This window comes from Limulus polyphemus, unplaced genomic scaffold, assembly GCF_000517525.1.
Source record: "Limulus polyphemus unplaced genomic scaffold, Limulus_polyphemus-2.1.2 Scaffold356, whole genome shotgun sequence".
Taxonomy (NCBI): domain Eukaryota; kingdom Metazoa; phylum Arthropoda; class Merostomata; order Xiphosura; family Limulidae; genus Limulus; species Limulus polyphemus.
In genome coordinates, this window is record NW_013665966.1 from 625,247 (window position 1) to 645,770 (window position 20,524).

General features: G+C 32.1%; 1 protein-coding gene across 1 annotated transcript in view; it reads left to right on the plus strand.

Annotated features, from left to right (window-relative positions):
• The window catches only part of LOC106457650 (calmegin-like), a 27,537-nt gene extending 7,322 nt beyond the window's left edge, over positions 1–20,215 (plus strand). The window contains exons 2-8 of the mRNA XM_022383648.1: positions 1,534–1,636; positions 2,808–2,917; positions 5,480–5,535; positions 11,640–11,704; positions 14,023–14,099; positions 16,252–16,333; positions 20,082–20,215. Of these exons, the coding sequence (XP_022239356.1) occupies positions 1,538–1,636; positions 2,808–2,917; positions 5,480–5,535; positions 11,640–11,704; positions 14,023–14,099; positions 16,252–16,333; positions 20,082–20,087 (495 nt within the window). The 5' untranslated portion in view covers positions 1,534–1,537 and the 3' untranslated portion in view covers positions 20,088–20,215. The remainder of the gene's footprint in view (positions 1–1,533; positions 1,637–2,807; positions 2,918–5,479; positions 5,536–11,639; positions 11,705–14,022; positions 14,100–16,251; positions 16,334–20,081) is intronic.
• The last annotated feature ends 309 nt before the right edge of the window (positions 20,216–20,524 follow it).

Consider the following 20,524-nt stretch of genomic DNA (forward strand, 5'->3'; position numbering starts at 1 on the left):
GGGTCTGGCATGGGATGACATTGCTGTCCCCAATGATCAGCCCATTCCGCCATGGCTTATTACCATCCCTGCCTGTGAACTTTCCTTAAGTCATCTGAGGAAGGCAGATAATCCTGATTGGAAGTACCATCTTCTTTTTGCTGAACATCTTTCGAGCCATTCTTCTCTTCCTATTTACACAGATAGTTCAAAATTGGGTGACTCTGTAGGCTCTGCCATGGTTTGCTGTGGCTCGGTAGTTGCTTGCAGGATCCCCTCTACAGTTTATGTGTTCACTGCTGAGTTGTATGCTATTTCTCTTGCCCTGAATCATGTAGAAGCTATTCAGTACAGTGATTGTACTATTTATACTGATTCTCTTATCTCTCTACTGGCCCTAGAGTCACTTAACATTAGTTCTCACCCTGTTCTCATTGATATTCAACAACAAAAACTGGCCCATTTTTCTCTATCTTCCATTTTTTTCATCCAGTTTTTCTGGATACCTGGCCACGTTGACATTTGCATGAATGAGCTCGCTAACACCGCAGCTAAGTCCGTCTACTCTGGTGCCATTATAGTTGTGCCTGTCCCATACATAAACTATAGTCCTGTATTCAAGGCGTGGCTTCGTGTCAGTTGCCACTCGACTTGGGGTGAGCAAAATCATAACAAGCTTTTCCAGATCAAACCTTCTGTTGCTCTTTGGCCATCTTGCTTCCATAAGGATCGGAACAAGGAAGTTGTCCTGGCAAGGCTATGCATTGTTCACAGTTTTTTAACTCATCGTTTTCTTTTATCTGGTATTGACCCACCAATGTGTAGCCTTTGTGACACTTAAGTCACACTAGCCCACATTTTACTGTCATGCTGTCGTTACGACCATGAGCAGCAGCACCATTTTAGACATGTGTTTTGCAAGGGTTTATCCTTGACGTTGGACAGTGTCATTGATTGTATTTTCAATTTGTTAAGCATACTTGGTCCTTTTAATTTTATTTAATTCTTTTATCTGTTCTTTGGACATATTTTGGTTTTAACTCGCTTTATATTTACATTTTATTACAACTTACTTTTACTGTTTTTTTGGTGCAGATAGCCTAGTTGCTTTGCGCCATTAAACACCAACCAACCTTTTCTTGCATGGTTGCCATTATGCAGGAGTGAAAAAAAAAAAAACATGACAGTAAAAACTGTTTGAGTTTGGCTACAAGATGTTGAAAACTACATGGTTGTATTTCTTTAGTTATTTAATTATTAAATTTCAAAATATGAAATATAATTTTGGACCCTTTACTTTATAGTCACACAATTTATATGAATATTATAAATGTATCACTTGCTCATATGGTATACAAGAATGGAGATCATTCTTCTTTTGGTAATGCTAAGTAAAGGTTACCCATAAAATCTGGTTCTTTAACACAATGTAAGTTACATTAATAAAAATGTTAATATAAAAATGATTTTCAATAATAGTTGTTAATATGAAAATTGAATGTAAGTAAAAATAGAAAATGTTCATGTATTGTTCAAATGTACTTTTATTTTCAGTAGGATGAAGCTAAGTTTGGTGTTTGTGGTGGTATCAGTCTTGATCGTACACACATTTAGTACTAGAGCAGATGATAATGAAGTCAAAGTAGGAGCAGAAAAGGTAAATTATTATAAATAGTTTCATTCATTAATTATCATAGTATTTTTTATTTTATGAAACAAAACAAAATATCAAGTTAAAAAGACCATTTGGCCTACTGGAAGTCAAATCTTACCCACAAAGACAAGAAACCAAAACATGAAGTCCACATATGTACCTAGAAGAATTTTTAAATAGTTCAAATTAATGCTATACATGTCATCAAGCATACCATTCCACCGTGTTTAAAACTAACCAAAAATTATTTTGCTGAAGAACAAGTTTACATCTGGGGTTCTAAGGTTAAACCTATTACCCATAATATTCATATTCATATTCCAACTGTTTCACTACTCAGACAGACCACCCATAGGGAGTCTATCCAATTTCCTAACAATTATGGATACCCAAATCAAGACCTTCTTTAGGTTTTCAGCAAGAAAGAACAAGTCCAAAAGTCTAGGCTTCTTAAACTAGGAATTTTTATACTAGTATGTCTCTGTACTCTTTCTACTATGATGATATTTTTGGTATAATAATAAGTTTGCAGTTTTATACACAACTGTTAATGAGGTCTTGCAAGTCTTGTATAAAGAATCAAATTTACTAATCAATCACTTATTAATGGCTTTCTGAAAGTCAAGGTATACAATATCAGTTGGAATGTATTTATCCCAGAAAAGCAGAGGCTTTGTTCAAATTATAATTGGTAAAGCAAGAAAACCCTACTCTAAAACTTTATTGAAAATCACTAGTTATATGTCAATTTTCTAATTGTTTTCCACTAATCCAGGTATGTATCTGCTTCTTAACCATTTCACTAAATTTAAAACATAAGTATCTTGCTAACTGTTTTCTTGTGAGCTCCAGTATTAAAGACTCTCTGGAAGTTGAAGTGTACAACATGATAAAAATTAGAAACATCAACAAATTTGTAAGGCAAGCCAAACTGTTTATGAAACTGTTGAGAATATTTTGTTTTCCAAATGCTTAAGTTGTAAGAGAAGCAGATAATTAAAGAGCTTACCATTTTAGTTTCTGTAATGGACCTTCTATATATATATATATATATATATATATGTGTGTGTGTGTGTGTGTGTGTGTGTGTGTGTGTACATTTAGTCACTTTATTATTTTCAAAATGCAAATATTATAACTTTCATTTGTTAGTGACCACCTGATTTTTTTTTAGAACTCTGCAGCAGGAACTGTGATAGAAAAAATTCCCTATACCACTCCCAAGCCTATTGGTAATGTGTATATAGCAGAACATTTTGATGATCCCGAGACGTTTGAAAAGAGGTGAATCAAACATTTATCTTAGTAACTTAGTGTGCAGAAGCAGGGTGCCATAAACTGAATGCATGTGCAAATAACTTTCTCTGAATACTTGCTGGAAAATGTATGTAATGACCTTAAGGTACATACAAAGGCAACATATTTAGAAAATAGCCTGGATTACATATTGATGTTATCTCATATATTTTTTTTTTCCCTTTAAAACAATAATTTTTTTTAACTTTATGATAACTGATGCTAAGCAACATATTCGATGATGAGGAATCACTTTGAGACTAATAATGCTTGGAGATGGCTTGAATAGGTAATGAAGAAAACTCTAATACAAGTTTAACATAACAGCAAATGTACAACGTTTTGACAAAGTTTTGTCATCATCAGGTACCTGATCATAACAAAACCTTGAATATATGCAGTTATGTTAAACTTGTACTAAAGTTTTTCTTCATTACCCATTCAAGCCATCTCCAAGCATTATAAGCAACAGTTGTAGGCTTGGGAAAATAGAATGAAACTTGTGTGGTCATTAAAGATATCTAAAAGTAATTTTTACGAAAAGATGATTACTAAGAACTTCCTAATCATATAATTAATGTCTAATTTTTGTGTATCTTAAGCATAAAAAGAATTGTCAGTAGAACTAATATTACTGAAGTGCCTCATCATAACTTAATTTTCAACTCTCCAGACTAGTACTTGCTAGAATTTTAGTTGCTTACCAAGCCCAGACCATGTTTTTTCTGCTTTTCCAGAATTTTAAAATGTCACTTGCTTCACTCTATTTAAGAGGGCATATAATTGAGCATTATAATATATGATAATAATAATAATAAACAATTTGGTTAAAAAAAAATACAATGTTAAGAATTCCATACCCTAAGTTTGATGTGTAATGTCTTAAATAAAATTGATAAAAATTGCATTTTTGTCAACTTAATCCAGTTCATACCAAAACAATTGTTGTTCAAGCAATTTAATATTATAAATAGCATCTCAATCAATTTTATGTCTGTTGCATTCCAGCCAGTCTGAAGATTCCTAGCTGGTATTGCACAAATGGCCTCATTGGCACTAGATATACCAGATATGATGTGGTTAATGTGCTATTATGCACTTATTTTCATTCAGAAATTATTATACATGAACTGCACAATTTGAAGGGTTTTTTAGGTGTCCTGTGCAAACATTATGGACAGAAACAAAACACTGCTACAGGGTTGAATTAAACACAGGATATCAAAATTAAAAAAAAAAAACAGTTGGTAAATTTGTGCCTGGTCAGGGTTGGATACAAACGTTAATAAACAAAACAACATAAGTATCAATGTTATTAATATTAATAAATGAAGGAATTAGGAAAAGGAACCAGATGAAGAAAAAACACACCATCCCAAAATTTAAACACTTCTCGAGATCAATAACAACATTGAGCAACAATCAGTATTAATTCATTCTAACTATGTCTCATGAACTAACTCGTTTAAGATGAAGAAAGGGTTTTTATTTGGTGGTTAGACTAAGAGGTTACATCTCATCTGACTAGCTAATTTACATAAGCTTTCACAACATTTATATCTGTATTTCACTGCTAGGGGAAGCTTGTGTCAGTTTCATAATGCAAACTTACTCAAATTCAATGTTCTCCTAGGTAGAAGGTGAGATAGCAGTTTAATATAACTTAACATTCATAGTTGAATCAAATGTTAAAAGGAATAATAAATGAATGGTAAACAAAACCATAACAAAATAAAGGTAGAATTCACTATCTCACAAAATGTTGTCTTTGTAGTTGATTTTTATTGGAGAAAGCTTTGTGATTGTTTGCTTTTCCTGCTTCTAACTGTGATTAAATTGCATTTTGATTTTTTTTTTTCCTCTTATCTTTATGTTAGTCATGCTTATTATGTAATAGAAGATAAATTGCAATAATATTCCGGCGTACTTTCATTCTAGTGCTGTCTTCAGGAAATAATGGTAAATAATGCTTATGGTTTGTTCAAAAGAATACAACAATTTGGATTCTCTCTATTTTCTATTAATTAAGTTTTAATTTTTTCTTTATTGAGAGGCTAAATTTTAGAATTGTTAACAGTTTATATGCTTAATATAGAAGTAAATGCTGAGTGAGCCTAGGTTTCCCAGTTGTCAAGGATTGAATTGGAGGTCCAGGAATTGAAGATTTTGTCTAGGAAAAATTGAAAGATTGTCTTGGATACTTAATGTTCAGGAATTTAAAATAACTTGGCAGAGCATATTTATTTGTTTATTTTTTGTGTATTTACAAAACTTGTAGCTATTAATCACAAAAAAGTATGACATTGCAATAATGTTTTTAGGAATATGACAATTAAAAATGACGAGAGTACTAAGTTTCTAAATGTCAGGTTAAACTCAACTCTGGAATGTCATGCAGTCAAGCTTAAAATATGATCAGTCTTGTTAGGTGATTTATTTTTTGTTACATAGCCTTGCATTTAGTGGTTTTATTGATTTGTGATCATTGTTTCGGCTTTGGAACTTAGTGTTGTTAAACAAAGATAAGAAGTTTTTGATTTTTTTTTACAGGTGGATAATCTCTGAAGCAAAGAAAGATGATGCAGAAGTTGTTGCAAAGTATAGTGGTAAGTGTTATGTGTTACTTTATGCTCAAGTGTCTGCAAAGTTTTCATATATATTTTTATGTTAAAATTACCTTGTACCCAAATAATTTTTCCAGGAATAAAAGTGTATTTAACAATTTTCTGTGAAAATCATTGTAGTATGTAAAACATAGCAAAAGTTAAGTAAAAAAACAAAACAAAAACAAACTAGCATACATCTCATTTTGGAGGGAGCTATTGAGAATATGAATGTGTGGTATTCCTAGTGTAGAGGAATAATGGCACACTGGTAAACTACCCCTAAATAACAAGAAGTTCAAAGATTTGACTGAGTGGAATACTATTTTGAGAACACTGCAGAAACAAAGAAACTACAAGTTTGATGAACACAACTAATTTTCACATACAATTGTTCTACATGGCTTCTAGGCTGAGAAGACAAAATTAAAGTAAAGTATAAAGATTGAGAGAAGTTAACTTACACAATCAGTAGAAGGGATGGATAAAAGATTAACAAATGGATGAAACTATCCTACTCTCAACACATACTCTATATCACCAGCATGTTGCTGACAATGATTGAGTACTGTTCTCCTTGCAAGCAAATTGCCTGTTTCTCAGGTATCATGGGAACAGCACCCAATATGAAAAGAAACAACAAAAAAGAAACAACAACAACAGTTGCAGCCCTTAAACTAGCTGGCTACAATTGAACTGCTGCAGCAGAAGTTTCGTAGAATGTACTTCATGTGGGTTACTGCATCACTTAAAGTGTTACTTGGCCTGTTGGCAACTATAAGTCATTGACTTCTCTTTTGATTTCAGCAGCCACCATAGCACTCAAATTGAGGTAATTGCTTTAACACCTATGTATGTGTAACAAAAAGGAAAGTTCAGAGCTATTGTTCTGTCTTTAAATGTTTCTGAAGTTTAGAATATCTATTGAAAAATAAATGAAAATACTGTTTTTAAACATTACTTGCTTCTCACTGCTGTGCACTATAACTGCTGAAGTTGGCTTTTCCAAGCTGACTTTGATCCAAACATGAAATACAACTGTATAAACAGCAGTTTTTAGTTTCTATCCTTTAACTAGAAATAAAATTTTACTTCAGCAGCAATTTCTCTCCAATATTCATTCACTTATTCTGTCAGATTTAGATGCTTAAATCAACTGTATTTTTAAACTATTGCCAGACTTAAAAAAGATACAATTATTCACCTGCTGTGTCAATATCTTTTGGTATTCACACCCAACACTACAAACATAAAATAAATATAAACAATTGACCATGCTAGACATTTTCAGGATGTAAGGCAGCATACAAATACTTTTGCACTATACTTTGTAGCGGAAATGACAATAATTCTCGAGGCACGCACATGAGCAGCTCATAGTCTTAGCTGAAGATGACTCCTGTCTTGCCAAAATTTATATTTGTGTCCCCTAGTCCTTCTGTTCTCACTGTTAAATATCAAGAAAAGATGATTCATCAACACTATCAATTCCCGTTACAGTTGTAAACACCTCAAACTCTTCTTTTTTCAAGAGAAAACAATTTGAGAGATTTCAGCCTCTCCTCATATGACAACCACTCCATCCCAGGCACCATTCTAATAACCCTTCTCTGAACCCTTTCGAACAATTCAATGTCTTTCCTAAGGTACAGAGCCCAAGACTGAACACAATATTTCAAATGTGGCCTAACCAGTGACCTGTACAATAGAATTATAACCTCTTTACACTTGTATTCAATATTTCTGTAGATACAACCTAAAATCCTATTTGCCCTACCACTAGCGCTAGCACACTGCTTGGATGGCTTTAGAGACTCATCGACTATTACACCAAGGTCCCTTTCCTTCATAACATTGTTATGTTTACTCCCATCCAAATTATATTTATAATTCAAATTATGATAACCCACATACATTATCTTGCTTTTATTATAATTTAAACCCATCTACTATTTATTTGCCGAACTCACTAAATGATCTAAATCCTTTTGTAAATCAGCACCATCCTCTTCACAGATAGCAACATCCAAGACCATAATATCATCTGCAAATTTAAATAATTTATTGACTATTCCGTCATTGATGTAAATCAAAATGAGCAAAGGTCCTAAGACTGAGTCCTGAGGTACCCCATTTGTAACATTGATCCCGTTTGACTGAACTCTATTTGTAACAACCCTCTGCTTTTTTCCATCCAGCCACTCTTCTATCCAATTTGCTAACTTATCCCCCCACACCTATAGAGATAATTTTTTTATAAGCCTTTTTTTGTGGAACCTTGTCAAATGTTTTCTTAATATTCAGATACACCAAATCTACACCTTTACCCTCATCTACATATACAGTAATCTTTTCAAAGAATGTCAAAAGAAATATCGACATCATCTGTCTGATTATTATGTGGTATATATCAATTACAAGTTGAAAACTTTGACCTTGAAACCCCTAATTGTAATCTTTATACATCTGTATAAAGAGCTATCCAACCCTTTTTAAGAGTAAGTCACTAATGAGTAACTTGTAACTTTCAGTTTCAAAAGAATTCAATTTAACAGTGTTTTTCTGATTTTTGCCAACTTTCAGTAATTCCTATTATATCATAGTCTTCAGTTTCAACCTGATTCCTGAATTCATCCATTTTGTTTCTATTATCCTTAAAATTATTATTTAACTTTTCATATTAAAACACAGCACGAACATAATAATAGGAAGCATTTATTAAACATTTTGGAATCATCAAAATTCCATCATCAGTAATCTAGAAGTACAAAACAAACAAACAAACAATATTTGTAATTACAAATATGATATACATAAGAAGTAAACAATTTGAATATACAAATTATAACAGGAGAAAATGTGGCACAAATAAAATAGTTAAATTAAAATGGGTTTAAATCAAGTGAAGACTGTGAATTATTTAGGGATGGAAGAAGAATTATGTATAATGTTTCTTTTATAAGAAGTTCAGGATCATGCTTGGCTGTTGAGAGAATTTTAAAGTTGATAGCAAGTTGGAATGGTTTGTAACCTTTTTTCCAGTCTTTGTAGATAAGCCATGTGTTCACCAATATAGGAGGCCTTAAAGTCTCCGCACGTGTATAAATTGATGAGATGTGAACAGTAGGCAGTCAACTATCTTTGTAGCAGAAAATGTTTTTTAGTCTGAAATTAGGTTTCATAATAACTTTCAAGTCAGTTTGGGGACAGTAAAAAATTCATAATTTTTTCAACTCTTTTTGTGATAAGGGAGCTCTTTGGTACAGTGGGTATCTTAGGTCGTTTGAGAAACAAGTAATTTAAGAAAGAGGAAGTTATTTTCTCTAAAAAATGCTTAGTTTGGCCATTTTGAAAGAAAATGCTTTGTATGAAGGTAATTTCTTTGTGAAGGGCTAGATAGGATGAGGAAAGTTTGTAGGCCCTATTTAGTAAACAGAGAATAAGATTGCATTTGAAAGAGAAGGGTATAAAACTGTCAAACTGAGTGAAAAGGCCAGAAAATGTATTTTTATGATAGACAGAAGTTGAAAAGCTGTTAGCATAATGGTTAACAAGAACATCTAGAAAAGAATGTTATTTGTCTCAATTTCATGAGTAAAGTGTATAGAAGGGTTTTGTGAATTAAGATGGACAAGAAAGCATTGGATATGATCAGTATGGAGGAAAATAAGGAACGTATCATCAACATACCTTCTGTAGTGAACAGGTTTGAAGCTTAAAGGACAGTTATCACCCAGTTCTGTTTGTGGTGACATAGAAAAATGTTAGCAAGCATAGGACCCAGGGGGGGAGCCCATAGCAATGCCATCTATCTGCTCATATAGAGTATTGTTAAAGAAGAAAATGGAGTCTTTAGTCGAGAATTCAAGCATAGATTTGAAATCAGATTTAGAAAGTTCATTAAAAAGAATGTTTTTAGCACAGAGATTAGACAGTGCAATACTAATAGTTTTGTCCAGGGAAATATTATTAAAAAAAAAGTAATATTGAAGCTTGCCATCACATGATTTTTAGGGGGTAGGGGGAGAGTTCATTGATTTCTCTGGAAAATTGGAAAGAGTTAGGTGTTGTAAATTTGTTCCTAGTAAAAGGTTTTAAGATGGGTACAAGGAATTTAGCTAAGTTATAATTGTGAGTGTATAAGATGAAAAGTATTGGTTGGAGGAGGATGTCTGGTTTGTGAACTTTCGGCAGGCCATGTAATACTCCAGGTTGGGAGCCTGTAGGATATAAATGGCTGTTAACATAATCAGAATTATTTATTTTGCTTAGATTTCTAAGAAATCTCCGAGTTTTCCCTTCAAGTTTTAAAGTATGGGTTAATGGTTCTTTGTTTATAAGTTTGAACTTGTTGTGGTCATTAATAATGTCAAGCATTTTCTTAACATAGTCAACTTTGTTGAGAATAACAACTCTGTTTCCTTTGTCTGGTCGGGTGATGAGGATATTTTTGTTTTGGTAGAGTTCTTTGATAGCTGCCAATTCTTCAGATTTGAGGATATCCTATGTGTGTTATAGTTATAGAAGGTGGTGAGTGCTAGGTATTTTAACTTAGTAGTAAATAGTTTTCTTGCTTGTTAAGAAGAATTCTTGGTAAAAATAGGTAAAGATTTTATTTTCCAGTGCAAGAATTCCCAGAGATAGAGGTAATTGGCATAATTGAGTTTTGAGGAGGGTATGGAGAAGTTCAGTCCTTTGGCTAGTGCATTTTTCCGATTGTCACTTAAAGTGATGTTGCTGCAAGTTATGTTGCTAGAAAGTTTCCATAGTTTAACATTCTGTATGTGTTTGTGTCTAGCAATTTTATTCTCATTACTTTGGTTGATAAGATTCAAAAGGTGGTTGAAGTTCAGCCAGGATGTGAAGTTGGAAAGTGATGTTATAGATGAATTCAGATTAGATGAGAGAGGATATTTGTGTCAGTGTTCCTATATAAGTTCTTCATCAAGTAAATGCTTTTAACAAGTATAGTATGCTTTTGAGTTTTGAAGGTTTCTATTAGCGAGTTTGGACTGAAGAAACTTCAGAGTTAATGACTGGGTTTTGCATTATGTTAAAAACTGGATGTCAAGATTTATCTTATTTGTTTTCTAGTCCAATTTTTCAATAGTCCTGTAAGTTTTGAGACGATCATTTCTGTATCTTTGTCAACTTTCTTGCAGTTTCTTCCTTGCCTTAGTTATCATATGAAATTGTTTATAATAATATTCCTAAGCTTCCTGTCCATTATTTATATTTAGGTTGAACTATCTTTAATAAATATATTCAGAGCTTCCCCTAACATTCTACTACCTAATCTGCTTGAGTTGAGCCCATCTAAAGCATATAATTCACCCTTCCCTAAATACTACAGTTCCAACCAGTTGCTCTAAGCATAATCCTGATAATCTTTCATTTAAGCCTTAGATCTGTTACATAATTAATTTGCATTTACACTGAAGGAGCATTTCTGAAAGGTCCACACTTCTATTTCTATCCCTAATCCTCTGAAGGAGTTCTTTATATGTATTAATCAGTTCGTCTTGTCTTCTGATTTACAGTTTCCAACATTCACAAAAGAAAAGTGATGGTTCCATGGTACCGGTAACTAAACAGTCAACACACTGATGTTCATTTCTTTAGCACTTGGCAATCTAATCCTAGTCCTAGTTTTACATTTCTCATTACAAATAACTTTATAATAAGAATACTTGGTGAAAGAGTTTCCCTACTACATAGACCTTTGGATCATCATTGTAGTAAAGCTGCTAAAGGCTCAAATCTATTAGGCTGCTACCTGAATGAAACTGAACCTACTTTTATAGCCCTAAGTTTTTACTACTGTGTGCCCACGTAAACCCAACACTTTCTTTTCTCACCCTCCCTCAAAGCAACCTTTGCCGTAACTATTCGTTTATTGTCTTGTGTCCTTGATTTTGTTTTTTATCTATTTTTTTTTTAAATTTTTCACAGTTAGAAATTTATTTTCAAGAACTGTTTATCACAAATGAACAAAGGGTGAACATTTATCAAGTTTTTGGGTTAGGATATATTTCCACCATAGACGTAATTACTGTAAGTTGTATAGTAATTTTATAGTTTTTAATAAGTTTGATATATTTTCATAGGAAAATGGGCAGTAGAGGAAGCTGAAAAGAATGGACTTATTGGAGATTTGGGTCTAGCAATGAAGGTATGTTTTCACATAAATTCAGCTTTGTTACATAGTAGCAATGAATTTCATAAGTTTTCTTATTTGTAATTTTGCTTTTATAACACTTTTCCTGTTATTTTCTTTGAGCAGGTATTGATTGTAACTCAAGGTACGGTGTGTATATGCACCAACCACACTACATGTCTTGGCTTGCTGGCCACTTTTGTATAAGTGTTTGGATGCTTGTGTTCTCATTTCAGTGCACATTTATGTCTTACCTCGTTAAAGAATGAAGTTATCCTAAGTGCATGGGGGAGTTGCTGTTCATGGAGGTTGTGTCGCCCTCCTATTGGTGGATGGCTTTTGTCACATGATAACATCATGCACCAGTGCAGTTCACATAAAAATGTAAAATGAGGTGAGAGTTGCTTCAAGGCTACTTGTAAATCTTTTAGGCAGACGAATGAGGAAGCTAGCTAAACTGGGTGAGGAGGTATTTATTGGAGATACATTTTCAGATTAGGAAAATGTTAACTTAAAACCTTGTTTATTTTCTTGTTAACAGTGCCTGCAGCTATGCCCAGCTTCTTTAAAGTAATTTTTTTTGGCTAGGAAGGTTGTCTTTCCTAACTTTAAACCTATACTTTGTGGATGACGGTGTTGTAATGAGTGGATCGGTTTGGGATGTGGTTTTGGAGTCTGTTGCTGTCCTATATGCTTTGTTGTGTATGTGTTTTGTTTCTCTGGAGAACAGTAAAGGATTCTTTGCTTTAAATGCTGTATCCTTTTGTCTAAATTGTTTACTGATTTCATTATGTGATAATCTTTCTTTGAAAAGATTGAGATTTCTGTGCAGCTATAAGTATATCCCTGGCAGAATTGCACTGTTGAATACTCAAATTCTTTTTGAATCAAACATATAGGTGCTAAGAATATTACCTGTGGTGCTATGCCTCACTTCTCTAGTGAATGCCACTGCATTAGCATATGCATATCATTCTAATAAAGCTTGATTAATTCTCTGTAGATTGCACACATTAAGACAGATTGATAATTATTGTTTTGTTTGAAGTATTCCTGTATTAAGTTTAAAAAATCAGTAATCTTTGTGGTACTTTTCAGTCTTCAACTGAAACTTTACAATTCTTGTATGTACATGATACATCATATCTTATAAAAATGTGTAATATAAATTACATTTTAGTTTATTATTACTTTAATTCTTGTGTAATTCACAGAATTATGGCCACAGTCCCAAGTTGATTATATATGTGTGTGTGTTTACACACATATGAGCTAGTAAATAGTTCTAATATTAGAAATTACATCAACTGTGCATAGGTGGTCAAATCAGCACTATAGAACAATGAAGGACATTAATATAAAAAAACAAAACTGGGATGTCTATTATGAGATTTTAACCGAAAAAAGCAAAAAAAAAACTTGTCCATTGCCAGCCTTTGTCATTAGTAACTAACTCATAATGGAAAATGTTTGTGATCATAGCATCCTAAAGCATTAGATATTCCATCTATCAGACATGATGCAAATGTCAAACCAGGTAGCTATGACGGAAGATCATATTAGGGGTTAGGAGTGAATGCTTTGACCCACAACGTCTCGGTTCCTACGGCTTTTCACTGTATGCAGCCATTTGTGGAAAAGCAGTCACCCCTAATATTTTGAAATAAAAGGCAACTGGTAAAATTAAAATAGAAATAAACCATCCTATATTTTTACATTTGTATGACTTCCACTTTTTACAAAATGATGGTAATTGGAACTGTAAACTCCTACCTTGACAGTTTGGTAACAATTAATTAAATACCCATCTTCCTCCTTTGACAACCTTATTCAAATATAATATGGGTAAACTAAGGCAAGCCCAGCCATCTGAATTTTGCCTCCCAGTCCTGTATACTGAACGAATCACTAAATAATAATATTTCAAAGTAAGTTGTTTATAAACTTTGAATGACCTTGAATAACTAGTATCCTCTTTATGATGTCAAAAAAGGAAATCATTTCATTTATTAAAATACAAATTTAACCCATTAAAATGTTAATAATAATAAAAAATGTAAAAAATATTTTATTTATCATATATATATATATAAACCACCAAAATTGAGCTATCTATTATGAGATTCTTGTCTAAAAAAAAATAATTTTCCCATTGCCAGTTTGACGTAATGGAAGATGTCTGTGGTCACAGCACATAAGTTGAAAAGAAGTAGACTTGCATGTTGGCTGTGTGTGTGGTAACATTGAATAGATGTTTACTGAATGAATTAAAATTTGCAGAACATAAATATCAGTTTAAGTGTGAGATGTAATTCAATTTTTTTTTTTTAAAGTCTAAAGCTCATCATCATGCCATATCATCAAGGTTGGATAAAGCATTTGTTTTTGATGATAAACCCTTCATTCTTCAGTAAGTATGCTATACTTGCTTTTCTGTAATTTAATATTTTAATGTTAAATGTAATCTTCATTTGCTTAATGATTTTTCACACTTTGTATTATTAGTCATAGAAAACTCCAAGTTCTTTTGAAAACAATTGCTTTGTATTTGAAGGCATTAACAACTGATAAAACACCAGGTCAACATAGTTTTCTTCAATTTCTTTTTTTTTTTAGTTTCATCTAATTGGAAATGTTTGAGCTGAAAGTAAATCATAAATATTTTTGTAGTGGTATAATTTAAATCTGTGAAATGAGTGCAAAAGTGTTATTATTACATTAAATTAAAAATTTCTTTTGTATTAAAGCAACAGCATGAGTAATTCTGGTGCACTTAAGACAAACTACTAACATTCTGAAAGAACTAATTGTTGAAAACTGTATAACTTTTATTCTTCTACAAATTATTGCTCGTTTAGATTGCCCTTACTTCAACACACTATTTACTAGACCGGCTGCTTCAGACATTTTTCAAATAAAAAAAAATGTTTTAAGAACATTTCCAGGCATCTAATATACAAAAACTATGAGTCATATAATTTCCAAAGCAAAATCTAATTCTATAGCCATCTTAACTTTGAAAACTAAACTTTACTTTTATCCTTTGTTCTTTTTTAATGATACAATTAATATAAAGATTAAATGAATATCACTAAGAGATTACTTTGTTGTACTTCTAGCAATGTGTAGCTTTTGGCATGTCTACTTGTTAGAGTAACACCATACACCTTAGGCTGTAGAGTTGAATAGTAACTGTTCTCAAAAGACAATGTAATGTATTTTGCTTGTTAAAACTCTTGCAGACCCATTAGGTAAAGAAGTATGGAACATGTCTACTGCACTAAAAGAGGGTAGAAACTTTGCTATTTGTAATAAATAAGCTGTCCTCTTGAGCCATATTCATGGTGGAAGTTGTAATAATTGGGATTTCATTCTGTATATCAAAAAAAAAAATAGAGTATTAATATAAGAAATGAACATTTAATTGGAAATTTACTTGGCTACATAATAAATAAATCTGCTGTTATACATTATTCACATTTGTCGAAGAAGTCTTAAAATAGTGTAAATTGTATTTTATTCATGGATTTCTTTAATTATTAGTTTTTATTTTTATTGAAGCAATGATTAAATACAAGAGACTGTAATGTATATACATTTAGCTCTTTATGATATTTTTACTTGCATCTCCAAATTGTACATGTGCTTTATTACATTTTTTAAAGCTACTCTTGTCTTGTATATTTTGCTTGAACTATCTCTAGCTTACTTAGAATAGATTGCTTTTGAATTAGAACCCTCAGCAGCTACACCTGATGTTGGCTGATATCGAAAACTAGGTATTCCTTGTATGTGGGATATTTTGATGGTTTGTTAGGGTAAATAAGATAAGGATTAGGGGAAAGGTAAATTGTTTATTAATATTAGTACCCTTGTAATGATTTAAAGTATGTAAAAAAAATGCATAGAAGTTTAGTAAGGCTGGTAAAGAATTAAGAACACATGACTAATTGAAAACTTGACCTTGATATCTAATTGTGTATAAAATGATGTTAGCTGAAAGGTCAACAGATACACACCATTCTCTGTGGTGTTTAGAAGGTTTTATTATATGTTTTGTAGTTAAATAGGCATTACATGATTTTATGTATTTTCTAGTATAGGCCTCGACAAATATTTTCAGATCTACGAGCCTGCTAAAAAACTCAGGAGCTAGGTGTGCCTAACCTAACGTTTCTTGGAAGCAAGCAAATATTATCATGTATTTAAAGGAAGGGAAACCAGTAAATAAACCACAGAGCTACAGACCAATCAGCCTGACCAGCTGTGTAGGAAAAATTTTAGAACGAGTAATATGTAATACAGAATTGAGAAAAACAAGACAATTGTACATTTCACAAATACCTTGTTTATTCACGACCATGGTTTTTTTTGCCAGTAAAAGCATCATCATGTATAGGATGAAATGATATATATATGTTTAAACAAAGAAATGGAAGTGACCTGGACATTCACCTAGAGAGAAGTAGGGTAAGAAACAGGGAGGAGCTTATATTGATTTGGTTGTTTAGAACTTTTTTCTGGGTTTGTTTTATACTGTTATTTATTTTTAAAATTTCCAGACTGTCTAGGTTACCCTTTCCACAGATATGGAAAATTGTGCAGTTTTGTTTCTGGATCAAATTGGTGTTTAGTTTCAATAAGGTAGGATGCAAAGGTTGAACCTTTTTTCCTTAATTTACAGATTTTATTATGTGTGCATGCATGAACACACACACACTTTTGTAACTTTTCTAAATTCATAAAACAAATTTATTAAATTTACTATGGAATTTGGTGAAACTTTAATTTTTTTAGACTTAGATATTGATATAAAGAATATCAAACATTCCTTCAACATCTTTAGAAAACCGACTTATAGTGACACCATCATACATACTTCTTCAAAACATCCAATATCTTGCAGACTTTTAGGGTTTTTGTTACACAGACTTGTCATCTGAAGATTATGAAACTGAATTAAAACTATAAAACAAATTGCTGTTAACAATGGTTATACAACAAAGTTGATTAAAACGTTGTTTAAAAAATTGAAAGCCATAAATTCAAAATCGATAAATCCACTTGTACCATACCAAATGACAACAAAACAAAGAAATTGTTTAAGATGAGGTACATGTAAAACCTTCTCACAAAATATAGAACACGCTGAATGAACAACTGTCTTGTTTTTCCTCAATTCTGTAATTATAGAGTTTCACCAAGTATTGACTGTTTCAAGTATCAATTATAATAAGTAATAGATTAAACACATATCTAGGAATCAAAATTACCAGAGGTACAAAACAGTTTCAGAAAATTTTGAGAAGCAACTGAACACTTTGTTAGTTTGACTGAAACTGTAATAGATAGCTTCAACTAAAAAATGTACTGTGGTTTACTTGCTTGATCTAGTGAAGGCTTTCGATACAGTCTGGCACTCTGGTCTAAGATTCTGGATGCTACAGATGGAACTGCTGCAAGGTGTTATTTGCTGGTTATCCAACTTCCTAGAAAATAGAAAACGTCAGGTTAATGTACAGGGTACCTACTCAGAATATTTTACTCCTGAGGTGGGTGTTCCTCAAGGAGGAGTAACTAGCCCCATCCTTTTAATCATGTATATAAGTGACATGCCATTAACTGATCCAAATTTCTGTTACACCTCACAATTTGCAGATAATGTAGCAATCTGGAAGTTCCCAAACACCCTCCATACCAGCTGCTAACTTACAACCCACTCTAAATGAAATAGCAGAATACTGCCAAAGGAAAATAATTAAAATTAATTTACCAAAAACACAAACACTTGCAAAATTAAAGAAACTCATTAAAAAATCCCAGAACTCTTATCTTCATGGAAATGTTCTCCAGACAGCTACATCAGCAAAATTCCTAGGCCTTACCTATGATTCAAAATTAACTTGGCAAAAACATATAAATGAAATCACAAATAAAACTTGGAGATTAATCGACCGGGTTAGAGGTCTGTGTGGAAATAATACAGGCACATCACCCAAAAACATACTGAAGATATAAAAACAATACATATGCCCAGTAATAGAGTGTGCATGTCCGGTGTGGATTAACATAGCACCAAATATAATAAAAGTAACAAAAATTACAGAACTCGATACTCGCAAGTGTATACAAAGTCCCACGTTCAACGAGTTCCTGCCTTTTACATAACTGTGCTCACATACAACCACTCTATAACAGACTTCTAAACAGATCATACACTTATTTCCAGAAGAACCTATGTAAAAATGAACTACAACACCCAGTGGATTGCTATATCGTACATGATGAAAATGAGCATGAGTACCTCTCACCCATAAAGATGTACTATAAGTATAGCAACCAGCCACCTACTGCTAGATTTATCTAATATATCATTTATGTAGTGTATACATTGTGTATTGAAAAGTGCATACATGTTAATACATACAAGATGTGCTATAAAATGAACAAGCACTGGAATATATGGGACTGTTTGAAATAAGCAAGACTTTACTATACCAAATAAAGCAAAATGTAAACCAGTGCAAATGATGAATGTTGAACACGAGTCCAGAACTGTTCTAGATTTAGCACAGCCCTATGCACGAATAAAATGGGAGAAAATACTGGGTGCCATGATTTAATTTTTAGTTGTCATGGCAACCTGACACCCAGGATTTATTAAGGCCTGTTCTAGCAGTATGATGGACATTACATGACTTAATGTATTTTATAGTAGTAGTAGTATGATGGATGTTACATGTTTTACCATAATTTTCTGGAAATACTTCCAAATATAATATGTACTCTAGTTTTCACAAACAGTCAAATTTGCCTGTCACCATAAGTAATACATACCTAGACTTTTGCAATACTGTGGTTAAAGTGACATTTTGATGACAAGAATGTTATTGTATCCAAATAAACTCTAATTGCATGTTCACTGTAGTGCTTGCAATTTTTAAAATTGTGGCCGACAAATAAACGTTGTCAAAATTTTAGAGTATCCATAAAATCGCTACAAGTGAGTTTGCCTTAGTGTTTGCTATGTAGAAAGTTGTGCAAACTATTTGAGGACAGTGATGTGCACTCAGGATTTGAAGGTTTCACTGAAATTGATTTATAGTTTGGATTATCAAACATAATGTAGTGATAATTAGTTTTGTATTTCCAAAAGTTTCTAAGTATGCATGTAAATATACCTCAAAAATTACAACACTTCTTAATCATTCTATTTCAAAAATCATGTTTAAAGACACTGAAAATAGGAGACATTTTTCATTTATGCTTTGAAAATGGAGAGAAGTTAATAAGACATACTATCAAAATGCAACATTTCTAGTAAGTATGCATTATTGGTCACAATGTGTGTTGGAAAAGATGGTCTGTACTAGCTGTAAAAAAACAACTAACTTATGACTGTATACATATCCTAACTTCTAAAAAAATTGAGTGAAAAAAATGCGTATTATATTTGGAAAATTAATTAAATTTTCTTGTTGCATGATAAGCATTGCAAGATTTAGTGTATTTTCTTCTAGTGTGATGGGCTTCACATAATTTAATGTATTTCTTTTTGTAGTATGTAGGGCTAAACGTGATTTAATGTATTTTCTTGTTGTGTAATGGACATTGCATGATTTAATGTGTTTTCTTGTAGTATGGTGGATATTACAGATGATTTTTGAGTCTAAGGTAGAAGAATATAAAAGTGTATAGAAGTAAAATTACATTGTGTACATGTACAGACAGATACGAAATTCAGTTTACTTTTATTTGCATCAAAGTATTATGTTCTTTTTTTTTTTTTGTAAAGGTTAGATTCTTGTGGCCACTGCAAAATGATGAACAAACACACACATGTTCAGAAACATAAAATTAGTATATTCTTTGTATATTTTGTATTGAAGATATTTTTTTTAAAAGAAATGGCTTATAACATATTAAAAGCATTTTAAGTATTTTTCTGATTAAAATAAGATGTGTGTGTGTTGAAACATGCTTTGAAATTTTAATATATATATATAGATTAACCTTTGTCACATAAAGTTGGTATTCTTAAACGGGAGTGTCAAATGTGTTCTGTGGAAGTTTCTTGACTAAACCTTACAAAATATGTCCCAGTTGTCTTTAGTATGGTCTGTAGCCACATGTGGTATGATACGCCAGTCTTTGCCTATGTATCATGTAAGAAGGATCTGATCTAGTAACATGATTTGGTTCTTGTTTTAGTAAAGTCCATTCAATGCATGTGTTGATAACCATGTGTTTTCAGCATAAGATTGCATTTGAAGGAAAATGAGAAGGAAGGGACCTCTGAGTTATCTCTCATAAATGTGGACCCTGAAATGAAATAAGATTGATAGACACCCTTGTCCTAGAGGCATTAATGTATGTTTGCTCTATCTTTCAGGTATGAGGTTCGCTTCCAAAATGGGCAAGAATGTGGTGGTGCTTATTTAAAACTGCTCTCCCATGTTGAAGGTTTGGATTTAAAAAACTTTCATGATAAAACATCATACAGTATTATGTTTGGACCAGACAAATGTGGAAATGAAGAAAAGGTAATAGAAATTTTCTCTGTATGTGTGTTATCTAAGAAGTATATACACAACTTTCATTTTCTAAAATATGCAGTTCTTTTGCTGTTGGTTAAATGTTCTTCAGTTGTAAATATTTATCTATCTGATAATTAATTATTATTCAACTTTGTTTGTAGGTTTGACATTTTGGTGATTTGAATATTCAGTTGAAATGTAATTTATATTAAATTTTCATTATTATAAAATTTCTATTCCGAAACACTACACACACACACACACACACCTCTGATTCATAAAGAGTTGTTATTTCACA